The sequence below is a fragment of the Lonchura striata genome, chromosome 16 (genome assembly GCF_046129695.1).
Source record: "Lonchura striata isolate bLonStr1 chromosome 16, bLonStr1.mat, whole genome shotgun sequence".
Taxonomy (NCBI): Eukaryota; Metazoa; Chordata; class Aves; order Passeriformes; family Estrildidae; genus Lonchura; species Lonchura striata.
In genome coordinates, this window is record NC_134618.1 from 14,995,591 (window position 1) to 15,022,756 (window position 27,166).

Genomic DNA, 27,166 nt, shown 5'->3' on the forward strand with positions numbered 1-27,166 from the left:
TGAGCTCCCCACAGGAGGCAATGCCCATAGGAAACAATCCTCCAGGGCTCAAGGGGACCAAGGTCGCTCGGGGAAGATTTGTTGAGTCGGTTTTGGATGGCTGGGCTCGTCCTGCCTGGGCTCCAGACACATTTTCCCATCTCCGGGCTCCCTGCATGGCTGAGCTCCATCCCTGTGGGCAGAGCACTGGAGCGAGTGGTACCCAGGGAGGGGATGCATTTGGGGGGTTCTGCAGAGCCCCCCCGTGATTCTGAGCGTTCCTGCAGCAGGGAGGAAAATTAGCCTCTCAAAAAAAATTCAGATGTGTGTTTTCTGCTCCTGCCTAAAGGCAACAGGATGGATATTTTGCTGAAAGGCTCTTAAAAATAATCTCTCTTTGCCGTGCTGGCCCCAGTCTTGCTCAAAGTTTGCTCCACATATCCTGTGTGTGTGACAACTGACAGACTTGGAAACACGTTGGAAGTTGGCTACAGGCAGACACTTCACTATGATCTTTAAAATATACAGCATGACGCGAGATATTTTAAATAGATCAAAATACATTTATTACATATTTATATTATTTTCTCTAGTCTATTTATATCTTTTGGAGACTCTTATATATAATATATATAATATATTTAAAATAACATAAAATTGGCCAGTTCTGTCATCTGAAATACATTTTACAAATATATATATACATTGTCACATATATCTCAAATATATGTGCAATGAGACAGAGAAACACCGGAGGTGGAAAAGGTACAGATACTTCATTGCATCCCTCAGCTTCTCTACCACCATTGCCCCAGCGAACAGACTCAGAGTTTTATCCCTGGGAAACCAGTGCTCCCAGTTGCCAACCTGCCCTGTGAACTGGTACCGGGTGTCTGTCCCCAAAGCCACGTGGGGCCAAGCCTGGGGGAGCACTGGGGTGTGTTTGGGGGGGAGATGAAGGGGAGAAGGTGCCCTGGGAGTGGGCAGCAGGACAGATGTGCACAGCTGGCGGGCGAGGGGATGGGTGGCATCGGGTTGGGCGCTGTCCCACGTCCTGTCCCTGCTCCTGATGCATCTGGATCCTGCCCTGTGCCAACCCCCCCCCCCCCGTGGCAGCATTCCTGAATTGGGGGGGGTGGGAGAGCAGGATGTGTGGCCACAGCTGCCACAAGCTCGTTTCTGTGTGCAAGAGATGGGAGGGGACACACACACACACACACACACACACACACACACACACACAGGGGCTCTTTTGGTTGTCAGCACGAGAGGAAAAGGAAGAGCAGGAGGGTTTAAAAATAAACCTATTTGTTCTGCCTTATTAAAGATAGAAAAGGTGGCTCTGAAATCATCTCCTACAAAAGGTTTGAAGGTCAAGCAGGCACCGAATCGCGAAAGGTTGAGCACTAAGTGATTGTCCCAGCCCTAAAAGACAAAGTGCACTAAATTCGGTGATGGGAAGCTAAGGCTCGTCCCGATGGCTGAGTGAGGACCCCCAGGGCACGGGATGCTCTTCCCGGAGGGGGATTTGGGGCGCGGGGATGCGGCCGCTTTCTGCCCTCTCTGGGGAGTTGTTTAGGGTGAGGCCAAGCTGGAGCAGCAGCCCCGAGCCCGGTTTGGGGAGCTCTGCCACGAACCCCGGGCCGGGCAATCCCTGCGGGATGTGGCCAGGGGGATTCGCGGCTCTCTCCTCCCTGCATCCTCCAAGGATCAAGCGTGACGCTGGAGGGAACTCCAGGGATGGATTTGGCTTGCTGGAGGACATGGCCGGCGGCTGGTTTATTTTGGGGTGGGGGACATTTCACCTTGCTCGTCTCCAAGCCCCTTCCCACAGGGATTCCACTCCACAGAAACCCACACCCCCAAAGCATCCCTGTGCCTTCCCAGCCCCCTAAGGAAACCCAAGTGCTGAACTTGGGCTTTTCCCACCCTTTCTTTGTTTTCTTTTTTACCCCTTCCTTTGACAGTTGATGGGATTTAAGCTATGGCTGGGCAGCCTTCCCGATGCTCCCTGGTGGTAGGAGAAAAAACCAGTAGCTCTGAGCTCTCACAGGTAGGCAAAAATCATATTTATACACTATGTACCGGCGTGGTCCGTGGTCAGGACAAGGACTATACAGTAGATATAGGACATCTCACCAGGGCTACACCCTCACTAGCAGGGTTTGGGGCAGGGTTTGTGTGAACAGGGGCCAGGGAAGGTCTGGAATCCCCTCACTGTGGCAGCCACAGGCGCTCCCTGTCCCAGTTCACATCCTCCTACACAGCAGTTTAAAAATACATCTGTATATATTATTCTATTCTCCCAGGTAACACTGTACAATCATAGAAGTTTCTTTAAAAGCAATAATTTACTTAAAGACATCTCTATTTCTCTTTTGTTTTTATACAAATATTTACTGTGATATATATATATATATATATATATATATATATATATAAAGAAGTTAACCCTCTGAGAACTCTACAGCAGCAAGATGTGCACCTTTTATTTTTTAAAATAATTATTATTTATTCAAAAGAACCTAAAACCACTTAAAAGCATTTGTTTTAAAAAAATAAATAAGTAGTGCTCACACAAAATCTCTCTGCCCCCCCCCCCTCCATCCTTCCCACCCCCCAGATGCTGTGGTGCAAAAAAGCAAGGGGTAAAAGCATCCCCCCAGGAGCAAAGGGATTGGAGATGGGATGGCATCCGCCTTCACTGCCTTAGAAACATGAATGTCATGGCTGGAGCTCAATGGCACGTCCCTATGTGTCCCCACTTTCGGGGACAATGCATTTGGGGCACTCAGTGCTGAAAAAGCTGCCTCCCAGTGCTGCCCCTGGAGAAGGTCTTCTCCCAGTGGTTTTTAGAGGAAGGCAAAACCAGAGCAGCCCCTTGGTGGGCAGTGTGGGGTGATGGTGACAGACCCTGGTGGGGAGAAGCTCTGCAGGGATGATGTCCCTGTCCCCAGCACGGTGCTCGGTGGCACAGGGCAGTGGGACACTTGGGGCAGCCCTTCCCCAGAGCCCTTGGCAAGAAGAAGATGGGGATGGGGACACAGGACAAATCCTGCTTTTGCCACCCATGTTTGGACACACCACAGCAAGTCCTGACCCCAAGACACAGCTTCCCTGGTGTGGGCTGTGGGGGGAAAAGCACCGGGAGCCCTTCACAGCCAAAATGCTGTGGAGGACCTCGCTGTTGAGCCCTCTCCCCAAGGGCTCCATGCTCAGGGTCAGCTGAGGGATGCCCGTGGGTACGAAGCCTTTCCCGTGGCCTCAGGGAGCAGGGAGCCACATTTTGGCTCCCAGAGCACCAACGAGCAGCACAGCCAGACGAAGGGACCCACAAAGCTGCACCTGCCTGACTCCTTCCCTCTGTGGGGAGCAGGGCAGGAGCAGAGGCTTCCCACGCATGGGGTGCTTTGCCTTGTGCTGGAGGTGCAGCTAGAGCAGGCTGTCACCAAGGCCAGCCTGGAAGGCGGTGGATGGTGGGATGTGGGTGCTGCAGAGCAAGAGGGGGGATGCAGGATGGGGGCTGTGGAGAAGGGCTGGGACACGGGATGAGTTCGCATCTCTAAGGCACAATCCACCTCGAGGCTGGGGCACAGGGATGGGCTGAAGCGCAAGACGGGGTGATTTTCTCAACTGGCATCTGTTGTTTTGGGGAGAACATCTGAAGCAGGACTCTCTGGTGGGTTGGGAATTCATGAAGCTCAGCCTGGCACGGACACAGCTCCAGGACTAGAAGTGCGGCCCGACAAGATGACTTTCCCATTGATTTCCATGTTTGAAAATATTCTTCAATGAAGAAAAATACCAAATTGGTCAGAAAACTGGGGAAATACCCAATTTTGAGAGCTCTCCACTCTCATTTTTGTGCTTTTCACTGTTATGTCCCAGTTATGGTGAACCTTATGAATTCCCCATCAGAGATGTTGGGGGAGACCCAACACTTCAGCAGCTGATGTTCAGACCCCATTTCCACCCCAAAATCCAACATTTCCAGATATTGGTTAATTACTGTGTTTACAATGCTTTTTTCTCTCACAGCTCCGCTTATCCTTATTACCTCCTTTGTTAATAATTTCACTTTCTTTCACTGCCACAGACCTACAGTCACTTACATATGTTTTTCTGCATATGAAGCCATGCCAGTGGTAAAAAAAACACCCCAAAACTGGATGCAATCTTAACTTTTAGTTCTTGCATTTACCCAACAAGTCACCCCCTCAAAGGACCCCAGTGGCTTCTTCGTTCCTTTGTTCATTTTTAAAAAATACTGAATGACTTCTTTCAGATTCAATATTATTATTATTGTTATAATTATAATAATAATAATTATTATTATTTTGGTAAACAGTCTCCCAAACGGTGCGGTGAAAATATTAAAAACCCTCTCACCTCCCTCCCCCATTTTTTCCCAAATTAAAAAGAAGTACATTAATGTTGCATGTTATTTCAAGTGTTGTTCTTGTGCAACTGAACCGACCACCTGCCAAAGGAGCAATTGTTTTGTTGTTGCTGCTCAGTTAAAAAATAAAAGGAAAAGAAAAGAAAAGAAAGAGAGAAAGACAGAGAGTAAGATTTGTTTCCTGATATTTCCTCTTTTTGGATCTCGCAGTGCTCGGCTCCAGGAAAACGCTGTCGTTTTCCTCACGGGGACAGCAAAGCCCCACGGGGCTGTGCGGGGCGAGCACCTGCCCGCGCCCCACGGACCCTCCTCTCCTCATCCTTCCTTCTGTCCATCCATCCATCCATCCATCCATCTGTCCATCCATCCCCCAGAGCCATGGGCCCTGCCGCGGGCACTGGGCACGGGGGACGCGCCGTGGCCTGCCACCGTCCCCTCTGCAGACCGCTCAGTGGTTATTGCGATGAAACTGAAAACTATGAACGATACTAATTTCTCAAGCATTCCTATGGCACTTGCATTGTTCTGCATAATTTGAGCGGGTTTTAGGGGAAGAGATTAGAGGAGGAAAAAAAATACCCTTGGAAAAGTCAATGGAAGGACCAAGAGTCATATTTCCGACTCCCTCCTGTACGACCGCTGATCCAACGCTATTGTGGCTTGAAGCCTGTCGAACTCGTGCCTGTTGTCCGGGCTGAGGTCCTCCAGACCCCGACTGTCATCGTCTTCCTCTTCCTCGTCACGGCTCATGAAGGCCAGCTCGTTCTCGTAGCAGAAGGAGTTGGTGCTGGGCAGCAGGAATTTGTTCTCCACCAAGTCCTTGGCGCTGCAACGGGGCGTGGACGGGACCTCGTAGGTTTTGTGGAAGTGGGAATAGTCTACTTTGTACTGGTTTTTCTCCTCGAACAAGACAGGCTCGAAGCGGTGGCCCCACAGTATCTCACTGGCCAGGTAGGAGCTCCGAGCTTGCGTTGTCATGGCTGTGGCCTCTACCATGCCCTCCAGGATGACGACGATCTCAAAGTCATCCGTCTCCAAGTCCTGGCGGCTGATCCCGAACAAGGGACTGTCTTCGTTGATCTCGTGGAGAATGGTGATGGGAGACACCAAGAAAATACGGTCCAAGCCTTTATCAAACCCCACGTCAATGTCTATTTGGTCGAGCGGGATGTACTCCCCTTCCTCCGTGATCCTGGGTTTAATTAGCTGAGCTCGTACGTGGGCTTCTACTATGTGGCTTTTCCGTAGGTTCCCAACTCTCCACATCAAGCAGAGTTTTCCATCTCTCATTGCCACTACTGCGTTATGGCTGAAAAGTAATGTCTGGGCCCGTTTTTTGGGCCTGGCCATTTTTGCCATTATTGCACCAATCATGAAAGAGTCGATTATGCAGCCCACGATGGACTGAACCACCACCATGAAGACGGCGAGCGGACACTCCTCGGTCACGCAGCGGAAGCCGTACCCAATCGTCGTTTGGGTCTCGATGGAGAACAGAAAAGCAGCCACAAAGCCATTGACCTGCAGAACGCAAGGCTTGAAAGTATCGTCTCCACCCGGGTTTTCTAGGTCTCCATGAATGAGTGCAATTAGCCAGAAAATCAGCCCAAACAATAACCAGGACACCAGAAATGCCAGGGAAAAGAGCAAGAGCATATACCTCCAGCGGATATCAACGCACGTGGTGAACATGTCTGCAATGTACCTCTGTGGCTTGTCATCCATGTTGGTGAACTCCACGTTGCACTGACCATTCTTCTTTACAAACCTGTTCCTGCATTTCCTCCTGGTGTGGATTTTCCCATTGCCAAAGCCGTTGATACCTGGCATGGTGGTCAACCTCAGCCCGTCTTCCTCGGAGGACACGATGCTGTAAGGGTTGACTCTGCCCGTTGTCATCCCTGAGCCAAGACCACAGTGAAGGTGAAGGGTCTTGCGACTCCCAGTGTCCCCCTGACCCACCCCTGCCCACCCCCCAAATTCTGCTGCGGTGGAAGAGAAGTCCCAAACTTCCACGTCTTGGCTGCCACGTCACCACGTGGATCCTGTGAGAGGCTCTGCAATGAGAAAACAAAGACAGGGCCGTTACCACTCATGGCACAGGGACCCAGAGGGCTGCTTGGCCAATGGTTCTGATGGGCTGCATGTTGAGTGAGAACCTCCTAGTCTGCTCTAATTCTCCCCTCCTTAGCTGGGCTGATCTCAAAAAGGAGAGGAGAAGGTGTTAGAGTTTCTTCTTTCATGATACCAAGTGAGTGAACAAATCTTACTGCATTTGTGGGACACTCAACAACTCCAGCAGATGAAAAACCTGGAGTTTCTCCACTTCACTTTTCCCACGAGCTCTGCCGCCAGAGGGGAAAGCAGAGAGGCCGAGCTGTTCTCCTTGGGACACAGATACCAATAAAGGTACTCCTGGAAGCGGCTCCATCAGTTCACATTGCCCGTGCCAGATGGATCGACGCCCAGCCCAGCATCGACCTCAGAGCACCAGCTCTTCTGGGCTCGAGGGAAAGCACAGGGAGATGTGGATTTAACCTCTGTCCCCCTGCCTGGGGATGGGAGAGGACAGCCTCTGCTTGCATCTGGTTGGAGAAGGTCCCAGGAAGGTGCTTGCTCAGGGCAGATGTCCTGAGGAGCAACTTTCCCAATGCATCCATTGGGACATGGAGCCACCCACGGTCACAGATGGGTTTAGCTGGCCAAGTCTCATGAAGGAACAACTGCCACTGGGGAATGAGGAGCTGTTTTGGTCCCTTCTGGAAGGATCAGCTGCAGGGTCAAAGACCTACACTCAGCTTTGCTTGGGAGAGAGGTGACGTGGGCATGGGAGAGGTGGCCCAAGCCTGATGGGCTCCCTGGTGGAGGTGAGCACGTGGTGGGTGAACCCATTCTGCCAGGCAGCTGAACCCACCCAGCCCCTTGTGGGGCTGCATCAGGGAGTGGACAGGATTGTGGAGAAGCCATGTGGCACATCCCAAGCACCTCAAAGAGATGGCACCACAGGAACTCTCCACACACCACCCCCTGGCACAGGTCTCCTTATTATTTAGGTGGGACATGCCACTGAGGCTGGAACCACCTTGCTGGTAGTGAGACCTGCACAGGGCAGTGGTGTGGTGGTGGGGTGGGTGCAGAGCCCCCGTGATAGCCCAGCTGGCGCCTGGAGCACAGCGAAGCCGCCGGGCCGGACACGCTGTGCCCGATCCGCCGGCCCATCGATGCGGTCGATTCCTGCAATCAGCTCCAGCGCCCGGGGACACGCTGGGACAAACACACCCTTTCCATTACAGTGTCCAGGGCCAGGCAGTGCCAGGGAGCACTGCCAGGCACAACCTGCCTGGGGCTGCATCATCCCGGCTCGCAATGATACCCTGCCCTGCCTTTTACTGAAATGCTCCCCAAATCCAGCCCGAGAATCAAGAAACCCTCCAGAAGCACTGCACCACAAGCAGCAGCACTAAAGCCTGCCCAAACCTCCCAGCTGCTGGACACAGACCCGTGTGTGCCATCACCTTATACCAAACAACACGTTTCCCCCTGCTGCAATCCAAGCACAACCATTTGTATGCCCAGAGTTATTTTTGAGAGCCACAGGGGTTTGCTGGCATCTCAGCAGACCAAGGGATTGCTCACACGTGGAATGAGAGCCTCTCCCGCTTTGGAGCCACAGGGGAGAGTAAAATAGGCACAAACAGTTAATATTAATAGTAAATCTTTACTATCTTATAGTCCCTGGAAGTGAAACAGGACCAAAGCAGCCTTGCGGAGCTGATCTATCAGGCCAGCTGCCCAGCACCAACCTGGTCTCCAACCCCAAGTCTTCCTCCTGTCCATTCTGGCTGCATCCATTAATGTTTCTCTCTCTCTTTTTTTTTTTTTTTTTGGCAATATGAGCATTTTGGACCAGAAACGGCTGGTCCTCTATCACCCCTCTGGCTTACCCCAGGGCAATACACCAAATGCTTTTGCCACAGGAGGAATTTAGAGTTGGGGTTTTAAAAATTAATTCTAGATACATTTGAGAAGTGAAAAAAATGCAATGAGCCCCCAGTGACCTGTGAGAGGATTAGCTGGGGTCTGGATTAACTGTGCTGGAAGAGGAGCTGTGCCCGGGTGACTGTGAAGGCAGCAGAGCTGCCCTCACCTGGGGTGGGGTTTCCAGGGATCCTCAAGCTCCTCGTCCCCACCACTGTTCCCCCCTGCCTGCACCCCTTTCCCCATCCCTCCTTCCTTCTCTCCTTTTCCTTTTCCTTTTCCTTTTCCTTTTCCTTTTCCTTTTCCTTTTCCTTTTCCTTTTCCTTTTCCTTTTCCTTTTCCTTTTCCTTTTCCTTTTCCTTTTCCTTTTCCTTTTCCTTTTCCTTTTCCTTTTCCTTTTCCCTTTCCCTTTCCCTTTCCCTTTCCCTGCCCTTCCTTCCTCCCCTTCCTGCCCTTCTTTTCCCTTCTTTCCCCTTCTTTCCCCTTCTTTTCCCTTCTTTTCCCTTCTTTCCCCCCTTTCCCTTTCCATGTCACACAGAGTTTCAGGGACCCCTCTGCTGCAGGGTGATGCCAGGACAGATGCCAGGAGCCATCTCTGTTTTGGGTACAGGGACGTTCTTGTGACACAGCCCCTTTCCCATCTGGGACCCCCCATTCCCGGCCCGAGCCCTTCCCGGAGCTCCAGCGGGGTCAGGCCCCCCCGTCCCGGGCCGGCAGCGGCAGCCTGGGGAGACGGCAGCTAAATAAAGGCAGCAAAGTGGATGTGCCGGAGCTGGCGGCCGCCTGCGGCTCGTCCTTTATTTAGCACAGTTTTGTTTGGAAATACACTTTCTCGAGTTCGCTGAAAGCTGAATTTCTGGTTTGGTTTCAATCGGAAGGCTGGAGCCCCACGCTGCCGCTGCGGGAGGCTCAGCTGGGAGAGGACTCACGCAAACACGCGGAAAGTGGCTGGACGGGCTCTGACAGGGGACCAGCTGGGGACAACACCCCCGTGGTCACTCTGCATCTCCTTGGCTCAGGAGGGCATCCTCCAGCACCTCCCCACAGCCAGGAGTGCCCCCGGGGGCTGCCACAGGTGTTCCTGGGGGTACGTCCCCCTTCCTGCCGGCTTCCCAGGAGTGTCACAGACCTGCCTATTGCAGTTTTCCCTCACAGGAACAAAATCAAAACTCCCCTGGCAATCCGTGCCCGTTAATCCCATTCCAGCTCAGGCAAACCCACGCTGGGTGTGGGGCAGGGCCGGGGCCATCCCCTGCTGCTGGTGCCACGCGTCCCGCGCGGAGCCAACAGCGTTCAAGTTGTTAACTTTAGTTAAAGTCGGAAACAAAACAGGCTCATAATACGAATTTCGGGAATGAGCGGCCCCGGCTCCCCGCGGCTCCGAAGGCAGAAGTGCCCCAGCTAATGAGCTGACGAGGGAGGCAAAAAACTCCTGCCACGAAACTGCAGCGACCCAGCTCCCACCGCGGAGCGCATCCCCGCCGAGAGCCCGAGCGTCTCCAGCAATCTGCCAACTGCGCAGTTCATTTTATTTATTTTACTTTTTTTCTTAAAAGGGGATGTTAAATGTTACGACAATATTCGGAACAGCCGGCGCGCTGGGAAAATGTGCTGGGTGCTGGGGAAGTCATTAGTTAGAGCCGGCTGGATGTGTCAATGCGATTTATCATCGCACCTTTCCCTGCGCCGCACCCTCCCAGCGTGGATTTTCTCGTGGGAGTGTGCAACAACCGGGCTGCGCTCAGGTGGGGGCTCGGAGGAGTCGAGTTTGGGGATGATGAGTTTGCAGGTGCCCTGTTGGCGGGGCAGCGGAGGTGACCAGCCGGGAGGGGACGGCGTGAGCGGGTCACCCTCGCTGCTGCTGCCTGCCCTGAGCCGCAGATAACGCTGCCCCGCGCCGGGAGATAACGCCGCTATCTCCCGCGGCGATGCCCTTCATGCCCCAGCAGCAGGACAGCAATGTCAGCGGCCAGGAGGGAGCTCAGTGTGCGGCACAGCCCAGAGAGCCCGAACATCCCCCGCTCACCCCGTCCCCACAAAGCCACCCCTCACCGGGGAGCCACAAACCCAGGGGAGGCAGCTCAGGGGCTGGAGGCTCCCCGAGGCATTCCGGGGTGGCAGCAATGCCTGAATAATTCCCTCTTACAATGCCGTGTCTTTGAGTACTGCCAAAAAATTAAGGGTCAGCACAAGGCAGGGCACGCCAGGACATATAAAGAATAAATGAGAATAAATTGCCCCCTGTTTCCCCTCTGCTGCCAGGGAGGACAGGAAAGAGGTTCCCACCATAGTGCATCCCTAATGAGAAAAACTGCTCTGTTTTGGCAGGGACACGGGAGGAAAACAGCCACGGGCACACACCCCTCCCCAGGACCCCCATGTGCTCCCTATTTCCAACAAGCAGTTGAGAAATCGCTGTCTGCAAGCCTTGGTGGCACATGCAGAAGGGAAACTGAGGCATGTGGGACAAGGAAGGCCCTTGGTGGCAGGACTGGAGGTGACAGGGTGCCTGGAGAGGTGCTGGCTCATCCCTGTCCCCCTGAGCCACGTGTGGATGCCACGGGTACAGGAGCAGAAAAAAGGGCCACGTGCACATTCGTCACCACTGGGGCCAGGTGGCCTCTGTGGGGTGATGGGCTTGTGCTTAAGCACCCTAAAACTCCTGCTAAATGTGCCCTGGATCAGAGAGATCCTGGGAAAGAGCCTTTCAGAGGCTGCACTGAGCATCTCTTTAGCCCCAAACTCCATGGTGTGATGTGGGGACTGAGCACCCCAGTCCAGCTCCAGCACCCATCCCTGTTCCAGCACCCATCCCTGTTCCAGCACCCATCCCTGTTCCAGCACCCACCCTGCAGTGACAGGGCCCCGGGGCTCTACATCCACCCCTCTGCCTCCCACTGCTCCTGGGTGCTGGACACTGCCAGAGGGATCTGGGGATGCCAGAACCCCCACAGCCACCCCAAGCCACAGCCAGCCCTGCCGTCCCTCCAGGTCTTGAAATCCCATCTCATTCTCCTGGAAAACACAAGGTGTTTTTCATCCCCTCACATCCATACTCCCAGACAGCAGGACGTGGCTGGGGGGAAGGATGAGGGCAAGGGGTCTCAGGGACCACCTGCACCAGGGGCTGCCAAAGGATGCCCCAAAACCCAGCCAGTCTGTACCCCCTTACCCCTCCCCACAGCCCCCTGCAGAGCCCCAGAGCCCCCCCAGCTGCCCTGGCTCAGAGGATGGCTGTAAATATCCCAGGAAATCAGCCTGGGCAGAGCCCCAGCTACTCCCCAGGCAGGGGGGGTCAGCCAGATCCCAGGGAGGGGTCAGCCCTTACCTGGTGTGTGCCCGGGGGGACCCCAGCGCTCCCTGGCCATGGCTGCAGGGCACAGGGTGCCCCGGGGCCCTGCTGCAGCCCGGGCAGGAGACAGAGAGTTTTAATTGAATTTCTAGATTATCCTGGGGGAGAAATTGTAATCTCCTTAAATCCAACCTCTGGTCGAGGCCCATAACCTACTGTCCTGTGCCGGGGAAGGGATTTAGCGAGGGGGAGGGGAGGTTTCCCAGCCTGCTGATGCTCTGGACCCTGCAGCCAGCAGGATTTGACCCACAGGACGCCAGCGATCTGCTCCCAGCAGGCCCAGGGCCCTGCAAATTAAAGTTCTGCAGAAGCAATGCCCTGTCCCCATGTCCTGCCATGGTAACAGTGTCCCAGGAGCCTCAGGAGCTGGTGGGGTTGGGTCTCTGGTGATGGAGATGGCTGGTGCTGCATCAGCGGGGTCTTTGGAGAGTGAAGAGGAGCCCCCGTGGGTGGGACTCATGGCTGGGAGATGTTCAGGGCTTAGAACTGAAATACCACCCAGCCCAGCTATGCCCAAGGTGCTGGAGCATTGTACAAGTGCCCAAGCAAGTCCTGTTCCCTGTCCAGGCTGTGGTGGGCACCTCCCTCCCCAAAAAAACATCCCTGGAATGTGTGGCCCCGAGGATGTGCCTGGATGGGTCAGTGACCTGGGGGTGTCTCCATCACATGGCCCTGGTCCCTCCTGCATGCTCCCAAATCCGGATACGTGCTGGGCTCCAGCTCCAGCCCCAAACCTCCCAGCGATGGGGCTGAGGCAGATGATGGCAGAGCTGGAATCAGTCGGCCACGCTCCTGCCTGCCGTAGCTGGAGCCTCTGCAGGGACACGGATTTCCATTGGGAATGGCAGGTTCCCATCCAGCACATGCCAGGAGGCTCAGGGGAGAGCAACACCCCTGCCCCAGCCCTGGCCCTGGCCAAGGAGGGAGCATCCAGCTGCTAAAAACCACCGTGGGAAGAAAAAGGAAAAGCGAGGCAGAAAGGGCAAATGTCTCCAAGTGGATTTCATCACCAAGCAGATGGAAACAAGCTGAGGGCCACAGTGCTGAAGGCTTCCTATCCTGAAGGTAACACCAGTGATTGGAAGCATCTCTGGGATATCACGGGCACGGATTATTTCAAGAGCCCTCTCACACCTCAGGGTCGGAGGCAGGAGATGACGGATCTGGATCCATCCATCCTCGTTCAGCAAGACTAATCCCGTACTTCCCGCTTGCCCACTTCCAGCTGAGGCCTCTTTCCCAAATCCCATTACTCCCAAGGCAGGTTTTCACTTGTTCTCACCTAACACAATCCCCCCACTCCAGGAGCCGTGCCTCCCGCTCCAGGGAAATCACGAGTGTGGGCAGAGCCCGTGCCCAGGAAATGTTTATCCTGAAGGCACAACCACACGGCAGGTTGGGAGCCATGGAGCTGCCAGCCGGAGCCAGGAGCTGTGGGGAGAGCGATGGCATCTCCCCACGGTGACATTCCAGCTGGGAATCTGCACGGAAAGGAGCGGGATGACCATGAGAACCAGCTCAGGATACACACATCCCTTCCCGCCAGGAGAGTTGGGATGTAAAAACAAGGCTGAGCCATCAACTGCTCATCAGCACCCTCCACTCTTTTTCAGACCTTAAACCCATTATCTTTCCTGCTCCATCAAAACACTAACAACTGCTCAAGGTGAGAAATACAGCCCGTGTCCCACTGCCCCCGGCAGCTTTCCTGGCTCCATGGCAGTGCCAGGGTACAGTTGTCATTTCCACCCCTGCAGTGCTGTGCTTCCAGGGCTCTGTGGCACTGCTGTGGGTTAGGGTGTCAGCAGAGCCCTGAACGTGACTGGTGCGGTAGATAGGGACAGGCGAACGGAAGATTTCGGGATGTAACGGAAAGCAGGACCCTTCCCCCCTCATCCTGTGATATGTAATCCATCACCCCTCCTAAATCAGTAGTTTTCCACCCCTTACTAACCCTAGAGACTCTACCTTCTTCCTTCAACGTAGCAAAGCCCCTTGACTATTTAACCTCACGAGATAATAAACGCCATTTGACCATCCACCACGTTGGTGGCTGTGTGTGTCTGTGGCCCGGGCGAGGCCGGGCTGCCGTGCTGTCCCTTGGAACCAGGTCACCTTGCCTTCTCAGCAGAAGGCACCAGCCTGGTAAGCCCAGGAGGAAGGAAACGGGGACGAAGGGCGCGCCGAGCCCGGGGAGAGCCGCTCTCCTGGCCCTACTTACCCCGCGGTGGCAGCGAGAGCCGCAGATGCTGAGCCCGGGGCCGGCGGCCGAGGGAGCGACGGGGACTTTGCCGATGTCCTGCCCGATTGCTCCCGAGCTCAGATTACAGCCTCGCTTCTTCCCTACATGTACAGGACATGGCACCCCGGCCGCGGCCCCGGGGAGCCACCGCCAGCGAGGGGGATGTGCACCTGCAGCGCCATTTCCAAGGGGCAGGGAGGGGAACCGCCGTGTGACAATGCTGGGCAGCCCAAGATGCCTTAGCGTTGGGATGGAAGCGGCTTGGTGGGGATTTCAGAGATTTTTGGGAAGTGAAGGAACAGCCAGAAGGATGAGACACGTTCCAAACTGGTGGATCAGACAGTGGTGACAGGCAGTCGATGTTCCAAGGAAAGACCACTTTGTTCTTGCTGTTTAATGATGGCCGTGACACAAACCCCATCTTCTCAGGAGAGGATGAAAAATCATCCTCCTTTTCTGCTGGGGATGTCCAACTCCCCTGGTGCACTCATGATGCTGTCCAGCATCTTCAAGACAAAAAAGGCGTTTGCACTGTTTTTGCAGCTATTAGTTTTCATCCAGCTCATGGCTCTGCCTGCAGCAATTCATGAGTTTCAGCGTCTTCAAAATCCTGCAAGGGCTCCCTTTAAAGCTCTCATTCCTCAAGCAGAGCCTGTTTGGAGGAAATCTCCTTCCCAGGAGGTAACAGGTTTCTGTCCCAATGTTTCTGCCTTTTCAACGCTTCTTTGCTGCCACTGGAGAGCTGGACAACCCCAAACTTCAGACATGACCCCAAACCCAAGTAGCTGAAGGGCAGCAAAGGCAGGGCAGGGTATTTTGGGGACCATCTTTATCTGCTGCATGAAGATTTAGCACAGGCGTTGCGTAACGCTGGGGGGGGTCACTGCTCTTGTCCTCTCTCGCCGTCAGAGATCAGAGACTCAATTAATCCTCCCTCATTCCCTGCCCACGGGGACCAGCCATGGGTGCCCTCTCAGCCTGGCCCTGGCAGCAAGAAGTCAAATCTCTGCCCGACGTCAGCATGCGCTGATGTTTGTAGCCCACAGCCTGGGGGTGATGTGCTGTGGGACACTCCACTGCCACATCCTAGAGCACCCATTGCCACCACTCAGGGCTCCCATTGTTCCTCCCAGGCCACCCACCTTGCTTGGAAAGCCCTGTTCAAACTGAGGTGGCCATGAAGGAACCAGACAGACACCGAGGTCCCTAAAGTGAGTCATTATTTCTGTGCCCCAACCTCAGGTTCTGTTGTTAAGGGGCTCAGCAGACACAGACAGAGATCTGAGCATCTAAGGCATTTAAAAGGACATTTTTAAACCATCAAGGTTTGGTGCACATCCCCCTGTGTTCCCCCTCTGCTCCTTTGCACAGAGCAGGTCACTGGTGGGTGGCTCACTCAGGCACACACTGCAGGATCACAACAGCAATAAAGGGATCCCTATTTTTTTTTTGGCCAGCCCTAAAATAACAACCCCCACGTGTGTCCTTGTGCAACCCTACAATGAACAAGGCGAGTGCAAAGCCCGGCGTTGGCGAGCCCGGGCACTGCTGTGTGCACACATGGGCTGACAAGGAGAAGGACACCAGCAGGCAAACCCAAAATGCTGTCACAGGAAGATTTGGGGAGGTAAAGGTGGTGTCGTGCTGCTGCCACCCACAACAGCCTGCAGAACCCCTGGGGTCCTGGTCCTGCCTACCAGCATCCCTTGAGCGGTAAAAACAGACACCACAGAGCATCCTGGCATGGCTGGGTGGCCGTGATGGCGATGGGAGGGCACAGAGCAAAAGGACCCCGGGGCTGGGGCAGGGGCCAAGTCTGGTGGCACTGGGGGGGATGACAAGTCTGGTGGCATTGGGACACGGTGACATGCCCCTGGTGAAGAGCCTCACGGAGAGTTACACAACGCCGGCGCGGCCGCCCTTGGCTGTGTGAGCCGTGCGTGCTCCTATCGACACGGCCCCGGCCGCCCTCCGACATCCCCGCGGGCACAGAACTCTGCAAGTGGCATAAATATGAGTGCACGTGAGCAGGGGACCTGCTCCAGCCCCTCTCAAAGCCTGGAGCTCCTGCAGTGGTCAGCAGCCATGCACCAGCATCCCACTGTCCCCTGGTTGTGCCATGGCAGAGGGTCAGGAGGGCTGTGTGGAGCAGGGGAACAGGGCAGGCAGCCACCCCCAGCATCCTGCTGGGAAAACACAGTGGCTAAGGCACTGCATGACCCCCACCCAGGGACTTTTAGGATATCAAAGTCCAGCAAGAAGGATTTAACAAATTCAAACCTGGGGGATGTGATACCAGATTAGGGCAAGGCAGTAAGTGCTGCAGGCAGGACCTTGGTTCTTTGGTCTTGCCTCTTAAAGAGGTCTGTGACCCCAAACCACCCTCAAGACTATTTCAGGAGAGGAAGAAAAATCCACCTCTTTTTCTGTTGGAGGGGAAAAACACTCTCTGCTCCCATAGGCAGCAAGGAGCCCTTCCTTCAGTACAGCAGTTGGAGAAGCAGGGATGCTTTTGTCCATAGGGATGGGGAAACTGAGGCATGGTGGCTGGAAAGGCCTGAGCGTGGGGACTGGCAGCAGCCCTTGTCATCACCTTCCCCCCTGGCTGGCCTGGCCCCAGGTCGAGATATTTATAAAGCCGATAAGGGAGCAGAAAGAATTTTCCAAACGCCGAAGTTACGTAACCTCTCCTCGCCCTCCATGGACATCGTCTTTAATTATAGGTTTGGGATGGTGGGGGGACCCCTCCGTGGTGGGGCTGGTGGGGGCTTGGTCACCCCAAAGGGTCTCACCCTCCTCTTCCTCCCCACAGAGAGTCCCCAGGGCCAGGCACCAGCCTGTGCCACCGCGTCACCCCGTGGAACCCCGTTCCTGAGGGACCCTGATGGTTTTGTGGCCAGTCTCCCCATCCTGTGCAGGGGACCCCAGGTTTTTGTCTGGGTTCTGGGTGGCTGATCCCACCATGGTGTGCACGCCCTGCAGCATAGCCCAGCACGTGCTGGATGTCACAACAGCTGACAACCTGAGCACAGCTGGCATTGCCATGGTGACAATCGATGGCTGCTGCTGGGAGGATTCATATGGAGCTGCTGCACCAGCACCCGCCCCCCAAAGTGCTGACCCTGCACCCCAGAGACTGCAGGCACCCCCTGCCCTCCACCAGCCCCATTTCCACCACTTTTTACCCCATTACACCCCATAGAAAACTTCCAAACCCTCCTCCATCACCTCACAGCTGCCTCCAACTCCACCAGCTGTGCCTCAGTTTCCCCAGCCCTGCGCTTGCTCCCCCAGGGGAGGACGGAGTCCCTTCCCTGGGATATTTTTCTGTCGCCCAACTTCGGCCAAGGCTGCGGAGTTGGAGGGATGCTGAGCGAAGGCTCCGTCGCTGTGGCAACCCGCGGCGGCCGTCTCCAGGCGACCGCCCAGGGATGCTGCAGAGATGCTCTGGAGGCAGAGCGAGAGGGACCAGGGCGGTGGGGGATGTATCCATAGGGATGCCACCCCCCTACTCCCCTTCCCTACCCAAACCACAGCCTGCATCTCTGTCACAGGGTGTTAGAACACCCTGAAAACAGCCACCGATTTGACTCAGGCAGCCGCCTGAGCACTGACAAGCTCATGGCAGCACCGGCTGGCTGGTGGGAGCACCAGCAGGATGCTCCCGGGTGGGAGCAGGGCCACTCCGCTTCCAGGGAGACCTGCAGAGCTGTGGAAATCATTGCTGGAAATAAGCCCGTTAGCTTCTTAACCCTCATTAAGCAGCTTAGGGGGGGACACGCGCCATCCTACGCAAGCCCGGAGGCGGAGAAGACCCTTCCAGGGCGCAGGGGTGACGGGATCTCCGTGGGTGCCGTGGGGGCGGCACGGGGGGCACGGCCCCGGCCCTCCCCTCGCTGCTGCATCCAGCCCCCCCCGTCGGTGCTCGGCAGCCGGGCCCACCGGCAGCGGGCAGGGATGGCGAGGAGGGGATGGCACAGCCGTGTGACGAGCGGGGGAGGTCTCAGCGGGGACAGGGGTGGCGGTGACAGCGCCCGGCCAGCGCCCGACGCCGCGGCTGCGGGACGGAGCGGGACGCTCCTAATCACTCCACTTGGAAACCGTCCCGTTTTTACATTTGTTAAATTAAAGGATGTCAGCCTTGTCTGATGCCAAGCCCAGGCTTCCTCGGAAATTTAAACTAATGACAGCGAGGAAAATGAGCTGAAACCAGAGCACAGGCGCTCCCACGGTATCCAGCCGCACCAGCATCCCTCTGGCGGGGTTTATACATGGCAGCTTGCAAAGCACCAACCAGCCACAAAGATCTCAACTTCCTGCCCCCAAATCCAACCTTGCCCACTCTGCTCGGCCACAAGGTGCACTGGTGGCACCTGGGCAAGCCAGGCTGTCGTTCTGGGAGCCCCAGAGACCCCCATCCTCCTCCAGCCTCTCGAAGGGCAAATATCTCCCTCCTTCCAGGGTACCGCTGCCCCGGGCAGAGAGAGGGGTTTATCAGCACGGGGTGGAGGTGGGAGAGCAGATTAGCGAGTGCGATGTCCGGATCTCTCCAGCTCTGACGAATTCCTACAGCCGGCTCCATCCTGCCTGGCCCTGTGCCAGCCGGCAGCGGGGTCCTGGCAGGGCGCGGGGGCTGCCGCCGTCACACGGCCCCTCGCTGCCCCTCTTCCCCTCGCAAATACCTGGGCTCAGGCGAGGGCTTCGCTCCCGGCGCTCTCCAGGCTCCGCTGGGGTGGGTTTTGTGCTGCAGCTGAGTAAAACCACAGAGTGGTGGTTGTATTTTTTTTTTTTTTTCTTTTCCTTTTATAATTTTCTCGGCGAGATAAAATTAAACAAACAAGCCCTTCTGGGAGCAGCGTGAGGAAGGGAGCCTGCTTCCCTACAGATGTGCGTGTCCTCAGCTATTACAACCACCGAATTAAGCTTTCCCTGGGGCTGGGACATTTGCACAATCCCACTCGTTCGCCTCCTGCGGTTTCACTGGTAGGAGACTGGCTCACTCTGCAGCCTCCCTCCCCATGAGGTCATTACCCAAACACCTATTTTTCACAAAAACATTGAGAATGTTGGGTTTTTTTCCTGACCTCACCATCTTGCCATCAAACTAGAGTGGTTTGGAGTGCAAGGCTGGGAGAGCTCAGCGAAGCAGAACAGGTTGAGGAGAAGAACAGAATGGAATGGAATGGAATGGAATGGAATGGAATGGAATGGAATGGAATGGAATGGAATGGAATAGAATAGAATAGAATAGAATAGAATAGAATAGAATAGAATAGAATAGAATAGAATAGAATAGAATAGAGATGCAGCCAGGCATTCCCCAGGGGGTGGGACTGCAGAGGAGGGGGAAAGCTGTCGGTCAGGAGGGGAGTGGACTCTCCAAACCCCATCTGCACTGCAAGCCCCATCTGCATCCCCCAAACCCAAAAAGGAACAATCATGGCATAAGACTTGCAAACACACCTAAACTTCCCAGCTTCATCTGCCTCAGGAGCCAGCACAGAAGCGTTGCCATAGCTTTGAGGACCACCGGTGGGTTTTGCAGCACAATCTGGACCACGGATCTATGCAAATCCCCAAGGCAGAAGTCTTTATGGAGGCATATGACAACCGAAAAAGAATAGCGCTCAGTGCTCTACTCCCACACGCCACCCCCCAACTTCACCATCATTTAAATCAGTCTTAAGTTGGAAGAATTCAAATCAACACTGTCGTCACAGAGCCAAGCAGAGAGGTGACACAACTTGGATGCTGCCAGGGAAATTGCCCCCCTGAGACTCCAAACTCATCAGCCCATCACTTTTTTTTTGAAACCCCATCGAGGAAAACAAATGAACTGGCAACTTGCTGCCCCCAGCCCTCCATCGCCTCTTGCCTGGGCTGCTGGAGAGGTTTCCAACCAGCCTTCCCCCTGGGATCAACAGGAGGGGGACCAGTGGGAGAAAAACATATCCAAGACATGCTGTTGAGGCTAGAGAGCTGCAGTTGGAAAAGAAATCAAAGCTTCTAAAGAGAGAGATGCCAAGGAGATACGTTGTTCCCAGGAGAAACAGGACATTCCTCTCCCAGGGGGAGAAAATGAGGAGGAGGGCTCATGCCACCTCTTTCAGCTCCCTGCCATAGGTGCTCAGCAGTCTGGGCACAGCTTGTCCCCTCTGTGCCACACTGCAGGCACAGATGGCATCACAGCTATTGATTTTTTTTCTTGTGTTTTGTTGGGTTTTTTTTTTTACCCCAAAAGCATATTTTCCATTCGGGAAAAGGTTGCTGGGTCCTGACAGACCCAAGGTGCATGTGGAGGCACTCTTTGGGCTCCTGGAGACCTCCCTGCCTTTCTGCACCACACAGAATCATTAGGGTTGCAAAAGGTCTCTAGGATCACCCAGTCCAATTGTTAACCCAGCACTGCCATGGCCACCACTAATCCATGTCCCCAAGTCCCTTACCCACACCTTTAACCATGTGCCCAGACCTGCTGCTGTCTCAGGGCTTCAGCAGAATCTTCAGGGCTCTTATGGGAGTCACAAAGAGAAGAAGGGGAAAATTTATATTTTGCTACATAATTTTATAATTTTCCCTGTGGGGAAAAATTTATATTTTGCTATTGCCAGAAACACCAAAATCAGTTCCTGGCTTAGTCCATAGAGGGAAGGATCATCAGGTCAGATTTTCCTTACAAAACATGTTTGAGTTACACAAGTAGTGGGATCAGGCTGGAAGCAAGCGGGTGAGATCATCTCAGTGCAGTCCTGGTTGATCCCCTGAAACCACCCAGTTTGGCTGGTTCAGCACAATTCCTGCAGCAAATTGTTCCTGCAGGAAGTTTTATACCCGTGCCCTTGGGCTAAGCCTTGACAGCATCCTTCACTGGGAACAGCTCCCTGCCTCCTCAAGGCAACACCTGGGGATCTTGGAGGGAGAGGAGGGTGGGAGCAGAATTGGCCTGGCTGTAAATAATCCCATGGAAAGGAAACAGGAGAAAAAATCAGCAAACAGAAACCAATAAATCCAAGGAGATGCGTTCAGCTACAGGCACTCAGTGTGAACAGCTCCTTGTGCTCCTGGTGATCCCATAGAATCAGGCACAGGAGAAAATGGGATCCATTGCAGCTCAGCAGAGCAGGATCCAGCCCAGACATTGCCTTTCCATGAGAAACACATGGAAACCAACCCAGAGCCCGCTGTGATACAACACATGGCTCGTGGCAAGACCTCATCCACTCTGCTCCATTAGAAAAGATAAAGTTGAGCAAAGGGAGAGTTAAATAAAGGAGAGTTAAATTACAGAGAGTTAAATTAAGATGCTGTTGGACCATGTTAACACAGAGCTGGCCTGGCTCCTGGTGCCACCAGCACTGAACACCCAGCAATCCCATCCCCAGCAAGCTGGGAAATAGCCTGTGTTTAAGGCAATCATTATTTGCAATCTGTGATCCCAGAGAAAAGGGCAGAAAAAGCAACTTCTCATTTTCACCAATAAAAGAGAAATTGCAGAAGCTCAGCGAGCACAGTGGCCAGCAGGTCACAACCAGCAGTGCTAGAGTGATTCATCCTAAAAGAGCCAGATTTAGTCAAACTAGCCTAGAATAAGGCAGGGAAACAGCCCAGAGTTTTCTCTGTTGGTGCCCGCCAGTTATTCACCCATAGGAGCAATAGGGCCAGCGAAGAGGAGGCAGAGCAACATCATCCCCACCACCGCTGTCCCTCCAGCTCCAATGAAAAGCTTCAATCCCAGCTCTCACACCTGCATGCTGCACAAAAACCCATTAAAAGAAGGATTTTTTCCCCCTCTTTTCCCAGCCTGTCTTCCCAGAGCGCATCAGTTCCCAAAAGTGCGGGAGGACCAAGGCACCAGGCACTGCTCCGCAGCATCCACCGGACTGGTTTTCCCCATAAAACCATCTGAGCAGCTTCAGTCTGGCTTGTGTGTAACTCATTATTAAAGCTGAGCAAATAATTCAGGGCAAGAGCTCCAGGAGCAATGTTTTGCCTTTTCATTTTCCGCTCTCGAGCTGTCTGCAGTTTTCCCAGAGCTCGGGGATGATTTAAAGACCTGTCTCCGGACGGGAGCGCCTCGCTGCGATGCCGGCTCCGAGTGTTTGATGGCCCGGATTTCACGTGCATGTTTGAGGACACGCCGGACACATAAGGATGGATGAGCCTTTCCCAGTACCCTAATTAGATGAGCAGCATTTGCAAGTGGGTTCTGGAGATTTTTTTTTTTTCTTTTTCTGTGTTGGAGACCTGCAAACCCTTCAACGCAGAGTTAACGACCGCCTGTTCGTTAGGCAGGGCTCGACTTTGCTTTGTGGTGCATCATTTTTCCAGTCAATGGTGCCATCCTGGACATGAGATTTCCTTGGAGCATCCCGTTCCCAGCTCCTCTTTACACCTCCAACCACTAAGGATGTGGGAAAGGAGGATGGGACCATGGGCAGAGCTGTGATGGCTCCAACCTTCCAGCGCTGCAGCCATCCCAGGAATTTGTTGCCTCATTAGTGGAAAGGTTAGAGAGAAGGGATCGGCTCTGTGCAAACTCCCCGTGGTGCTCATGTGATGCAGGCTGGCAAAGGCAGCTCGCCCCAGTGCTCGGGCAAGTGCCAGCCAAATGAAAAGCAGGGAAGGGAGAGCCACATTCCCAGGCTGCAGAATCCAGATCAGAGGTCCCCATGCTTGGAGTAGATCCTGTCCCTCCCCACACCGACTGCCTGTCCCTGGGAAGCCCATCTGTCCTCAAGGGCGTATGAAATGCTGACTCCAACTGCCTCCACCCTTTTCCTGGAGGAAAGGGCTGTTGTCAGCTGGTGCTGTGACCCCAGACACTCATCAGAGAAGATGAGGGGGCTGAGAAAGGGACACCCCTCCTGAAGCTGCAGTAGGAAAAGTTACATTGAGGACAACCCTGGCTCATTTATGGGCTTGGCCCTGGAGAAAGGTTTGAGCTCCCAGGACTGGGCCAAGCAGCCGCTGTCACTGAGTTTGTTGCTTTGAGGATGGAGCAAACCAATGCCATTGACCTCCCACTGTAAAACCCCTCAGAGCAGCTCATGTGCTGGACAGAAGGAGCCATTTAAGGTGCCCCCAGCACCTGAAAGGGGCCAGGGACACTTTGAGGCCATCCCAGGTGACCAAGCCTGGGGTTCCATTAGTCCTGGTTGGAAACCCCTCTCCAGGCCCAAACAGCTTTCTCCTCCCATTGCATAATTGCACTTTGTTGAGCAGACCCAGCCTCTGGCAATACATTTTCTCCAGCCTTGCTGCTCTCCTGCAACATTTCCCTTATTCCTTTTGCTCTCTCTGGACAGTTGTTGAAACACGTGGAGAGGGAGAGGAGAGACAAAACCAATGCTTGTCCTGCAGGTAAAGCAAAACCCCAGATGGGAAAGGAGGGAAAAAAGCAGGGAGTGGTGTCAGATGCCTCTTCCCAATTCATCCCCTCCCAGTTTGCCTGTGGGGGTTTGACAAAAGTGCTCTTTGGCTGACAAAATGATTACAGGGTGCCGAGACAGTAAGTTGCACATGGGTTTCTTTCCTGCATTTCAAACAGGGTGAGGACACGGCTGTGCTTCTGGAGGGGTCACAATGATGGGGGTGAGGAAGGGGGAATTTGGGAAGAGGAGGAAGGAAGGGAGGAAGGATATCTTCTGCTTGGGCAAAAAGCATGGACGGAGCAGGTGGGAATGTGAGTGAGTGAAGCCAAAGGCAGGTGAGGCTGAAGATCCGTGATGGATGGGGCTGGGTTTGGGAGGATGTTGGTGGCAGTGTCTGGACCAGCCCAAAGTGAGGAAGGGAGGCTCTGAGCAGGGTCAGATCTTGTGGCCTTGCTCCGAGATGGAGCAGCAGCACCACGGGGAGAGGAGCGGGTGTGCTGAGCTCCGGTGGGAGCGCGGACTGCGCGGAGCGGAGCGAGGTGCCCGCGGCGCGCTCGGACTCGCCGTGCCTGCAGGCAGTGGGTGCTGGGCAGCGGGGAGGAGCAGAGGAGGATTTCAGCTCCCAACTCAATCTGTCGGAGAACTTGGCCTGCTCCCCGTCAAGCTGAAAATAGCACACATGTAAGGACGCGCACGCAGTGCTGGCTGCGTCCTCGCCGAGCGCTTCCTTCCTGCTGCGCTCCACGCAGCGCCCCGAGCCCCCCACGGGGGACACGGCCGGGGCAAGATGCTCCTCAGAGCATCCTTATGCCACAAACCACCAGCACACAGATGCAAGATCCTTTCACCTTCAGCTGCTTTTCACGGGTACCGCGAGGTCCGTCCGGCGGCGGCCTCCCCGCCGGTATCATCTGGAGCGGGCGAGGCTGAGCGCGGCTCACGGCGGGGGCCGAGCTTTATTAGAAACAGCATCTGGCTTCAGCCCTCCCTGCTCACCCTTGGGATCAGGATGGGGCAGAGAGCACGCACCGGTGCCCAGGCAGCAGGCAGGGAACTTCCACAAGTCCCCAGTTTGTCTCCTGATTTTATCTCCGAGTTTATTATTGGCGGTGGGAGAACGAAGCCCTGGCGCTCCGCTGCAGGAGCCCGTGCTGCCCGGCCGGGTCCAGCCCCAGCCCTCGGAGGGACAGGGAAGCAGCAGAGCGTGCTGCAAGCTGGAGGATGGAGATAACCCTGGCAGCAGCCAGAGCTGGTTCCTGCAGCGGAGAAGGAAGAAAAGAGGCTGAGCTCCCCATGGACCTCAGGCGCAGCAATAATGGGAGAGCTTTGTTGGGACATCGCTGCAGCTCTGAGCACAGCTTGTGCAAAGTGCTGCTTCTCTCCCATCCCTGCTGGGAATACCTCTAAAGAAATGTTCCTCTAAAGGGCAAATACCCCAGGATGGAGGAAATACAGAAAGCAGCCTTATGGGGCAGTGACTGAGCGATCTAAGAATTACAAAAAGCAAATTACACCAGGGCTGGGGAGGAATATACAGGGGTATACGTGGATGTACAGGTGATCCACATGGAGCTTGGTGCTTGAAAGAGGGAATTGTTCAGAACACACAGGATGTTCTGTGCTCAGGGTAGTCAGGGTGAACTGGACACAGACTATGGGGTGATTCCCTGTGCAGCAGGAGCCAGCAGCCCTCCAGCTTCCAGGGAGTCCCACGTCCCAGGACATGGCTCCACAGCAGCACCCAGCAGGACAGGCACTGCCTTGTGAGAACACATTTCTCCCCCCAAATCTCCACTCTGCCAGGCTTTGCTTTATGCCAGCGGTGGCCTCATGGTGCAGCACTTGGCTGGGGAATCAGCAGGACACCAGGGAATATCAGTGGCTGGGCAGGGACCAAGACCACACTCACAGCACACCAGATCTGCACCTTGGCATGGCCAAAACCTCTCTTCTTCCCAAATCCCTCTGAGAAGCAGCGTTAGCCAGCATGTGGTATCATCTCTCCTGAAACAAAGCCATTGTGGTTGAGGCAGGATCCTTATTAATCCTTTCCTCCCTTTAATTTCCATTTTTTTCTCAGTTCCTTTCCCCATTGCTCAAGCAAGGCTTGGGTAGGGCCCTGCTGCTGCCAGCCTGTGCCCCTGTGGCACGGTGCCACTGGTGCTATTGCTCCGTGGCACAGGGATGTGATGGGTGGCTGCATTTGGGGTCGATGCTGAGATCAGAGGCTTGCAAAGGGAAGGGAGCATGGAGAGAGCAGAGAGCCCCAGATGGAGGGCAAGGGGAAGGTGGGGAGCACCAAAATAATGCCCCATCAGCACCAGGCAGAGGAGTGGGAGGGCTGCACGGGTGGGGCCCAGCCCCATCCACCATCCAGCTGGGGGGATGGAGACAGGAAACTGCCACTTATTGAACCACCTTTGGTGAAACATCCCAGCTTCTCCCCAGATACCTTTCCTAGAGATGGACCACAGGAAAAAGAGTGGGACAGGACTTCCTCAGCACCCACAAAACACAACAATCACTGTTGGGAAGGATGGATAAATATAATTATCCATAAATAATACAGCCAGGATGAGAACAGTCCTCTCTGCTAGCTGGACTTGCCTATGGATGGGTCTGGGGGTCAAGTGGACTGTTCCATCTCACCCCCCAAAGTGTACGGCTCACCCCGCGCCTGTACCCTCCCCTAAAACATCAAGTGCCTGTAACCCCATTGGCCCAAGCCTTGCTCCAGCCCACCTTGAAGCCCCCTGAAAAGGGGTCTCCGAGGGGCCGGACGCTCTCTTGGATCTTCCCCCTCTTAGGACCTGCACCCTCTCCTAGAGCATCCTCTTGTCTCTCCCTGCCCCATCCCCTCAAGGCTCACCCTGTGCTGTGTCTGGCAGCTCGAGGCAGGACCTTTCTCCATCCCTAATAAACTTTACACCCCAAGAGCAGCCTGCAGAGATCTCTCATCCCCATTCACCCAAACCATCCTGGAGCCCAGCGCTCCCCACAAATCACCTCTCCCACCTCTGCCAGCAGCACCTCCCTCAGCCACCCACCACCACACCTCCCTCCGCCCTTGGGTCATCCCATCACCTTCCTCCCCCTGGACCCCGAAAAGCACCATTTTCCCTGTAACATCCCACATCCAGCCCTCCTGCAGTCCCCTCCAGCACCAGCCCTGCAGCCCTGATTGTCACTGATGCCACCAAGGTGTCCCCAGCTCCCCGGGGACACGAGGCAGGGCCAGCTCGGAGCCTGGGTGCCCATGGTGCCCATTACATAAACACCCGGGCCTGGACTGTTTGTGTTTGTGCTGCCTTCAGCGCTGTGCTCCTCAACCCTACTTGCATAACAAATAATTAATAATAATTAATGACTGGAAGAACGGTGTGGGTTGCCAGATTGTGCTAATTAGTGAACAAACGCCATTGCACGAGCGAAGGCAGGCGTCACACGGCCCTGTGTCCTCACCAAGTGTGGGGACAAGATGGGGACAATGTCCTGTGTGACTCTTGGCCCTTCTGGGGTGGGGGAGAGGAGGAGGAAGAAGAGGAGGAGGAGGAGGGGGAGGCAGCACTATGGGTGGGTCACTGGTGCTCCCCGGTGGGGGCCTCAGCACAGCCCCGCTCTGTTCCCACACATGTGGCACCCCACAGCACCCCACAGCACCTCACAGTGTCCCACACCACCCCATAGCATCCCACAGCACCTCACAGCGTCCCACAGCACCCCACAGCATCCCACAGCACCCTACAGCACTCTACAGCACCCCACAGCATCCCACACCACCCCATAGCACCCCACAGCACCCCACAGCACCCCATAGTATCCCACAGAACCCCACAGCACCTCAC

At 54.8% G+C, this 27,166-nt stretch overlaps 1 protein-coding gene across 1 annotated transcript in view; it reads right to left on the reverse strand.

The window, feature by feature from the left end:
* Positions 1 to 519: 519 nt before the first annotated feature.
* LOC110481203 (ATP-sensitive inward rectifier potassium channel 12) overlaps positions 520 to 27,166 on the reverse strand; it is a 34,829-nt gene continuing 8,182 nt past the window's right edge. Inside the window, exon 2 of the mRNA XM_021549721.3 lies at positions 520 to 6,435. Within this exon, the coding sequence (XP_021405396.1) occupies positions 4,988 to 6,277 (1,290 nt within the window). The 5' untranslated portion in view covers positions 6,278 to 6,435 and the 3' untranslated portion in view covers positions 520 to 4,987. The remainder of the gene's footprint in view (positions 6,436 to 27,166) is intronic.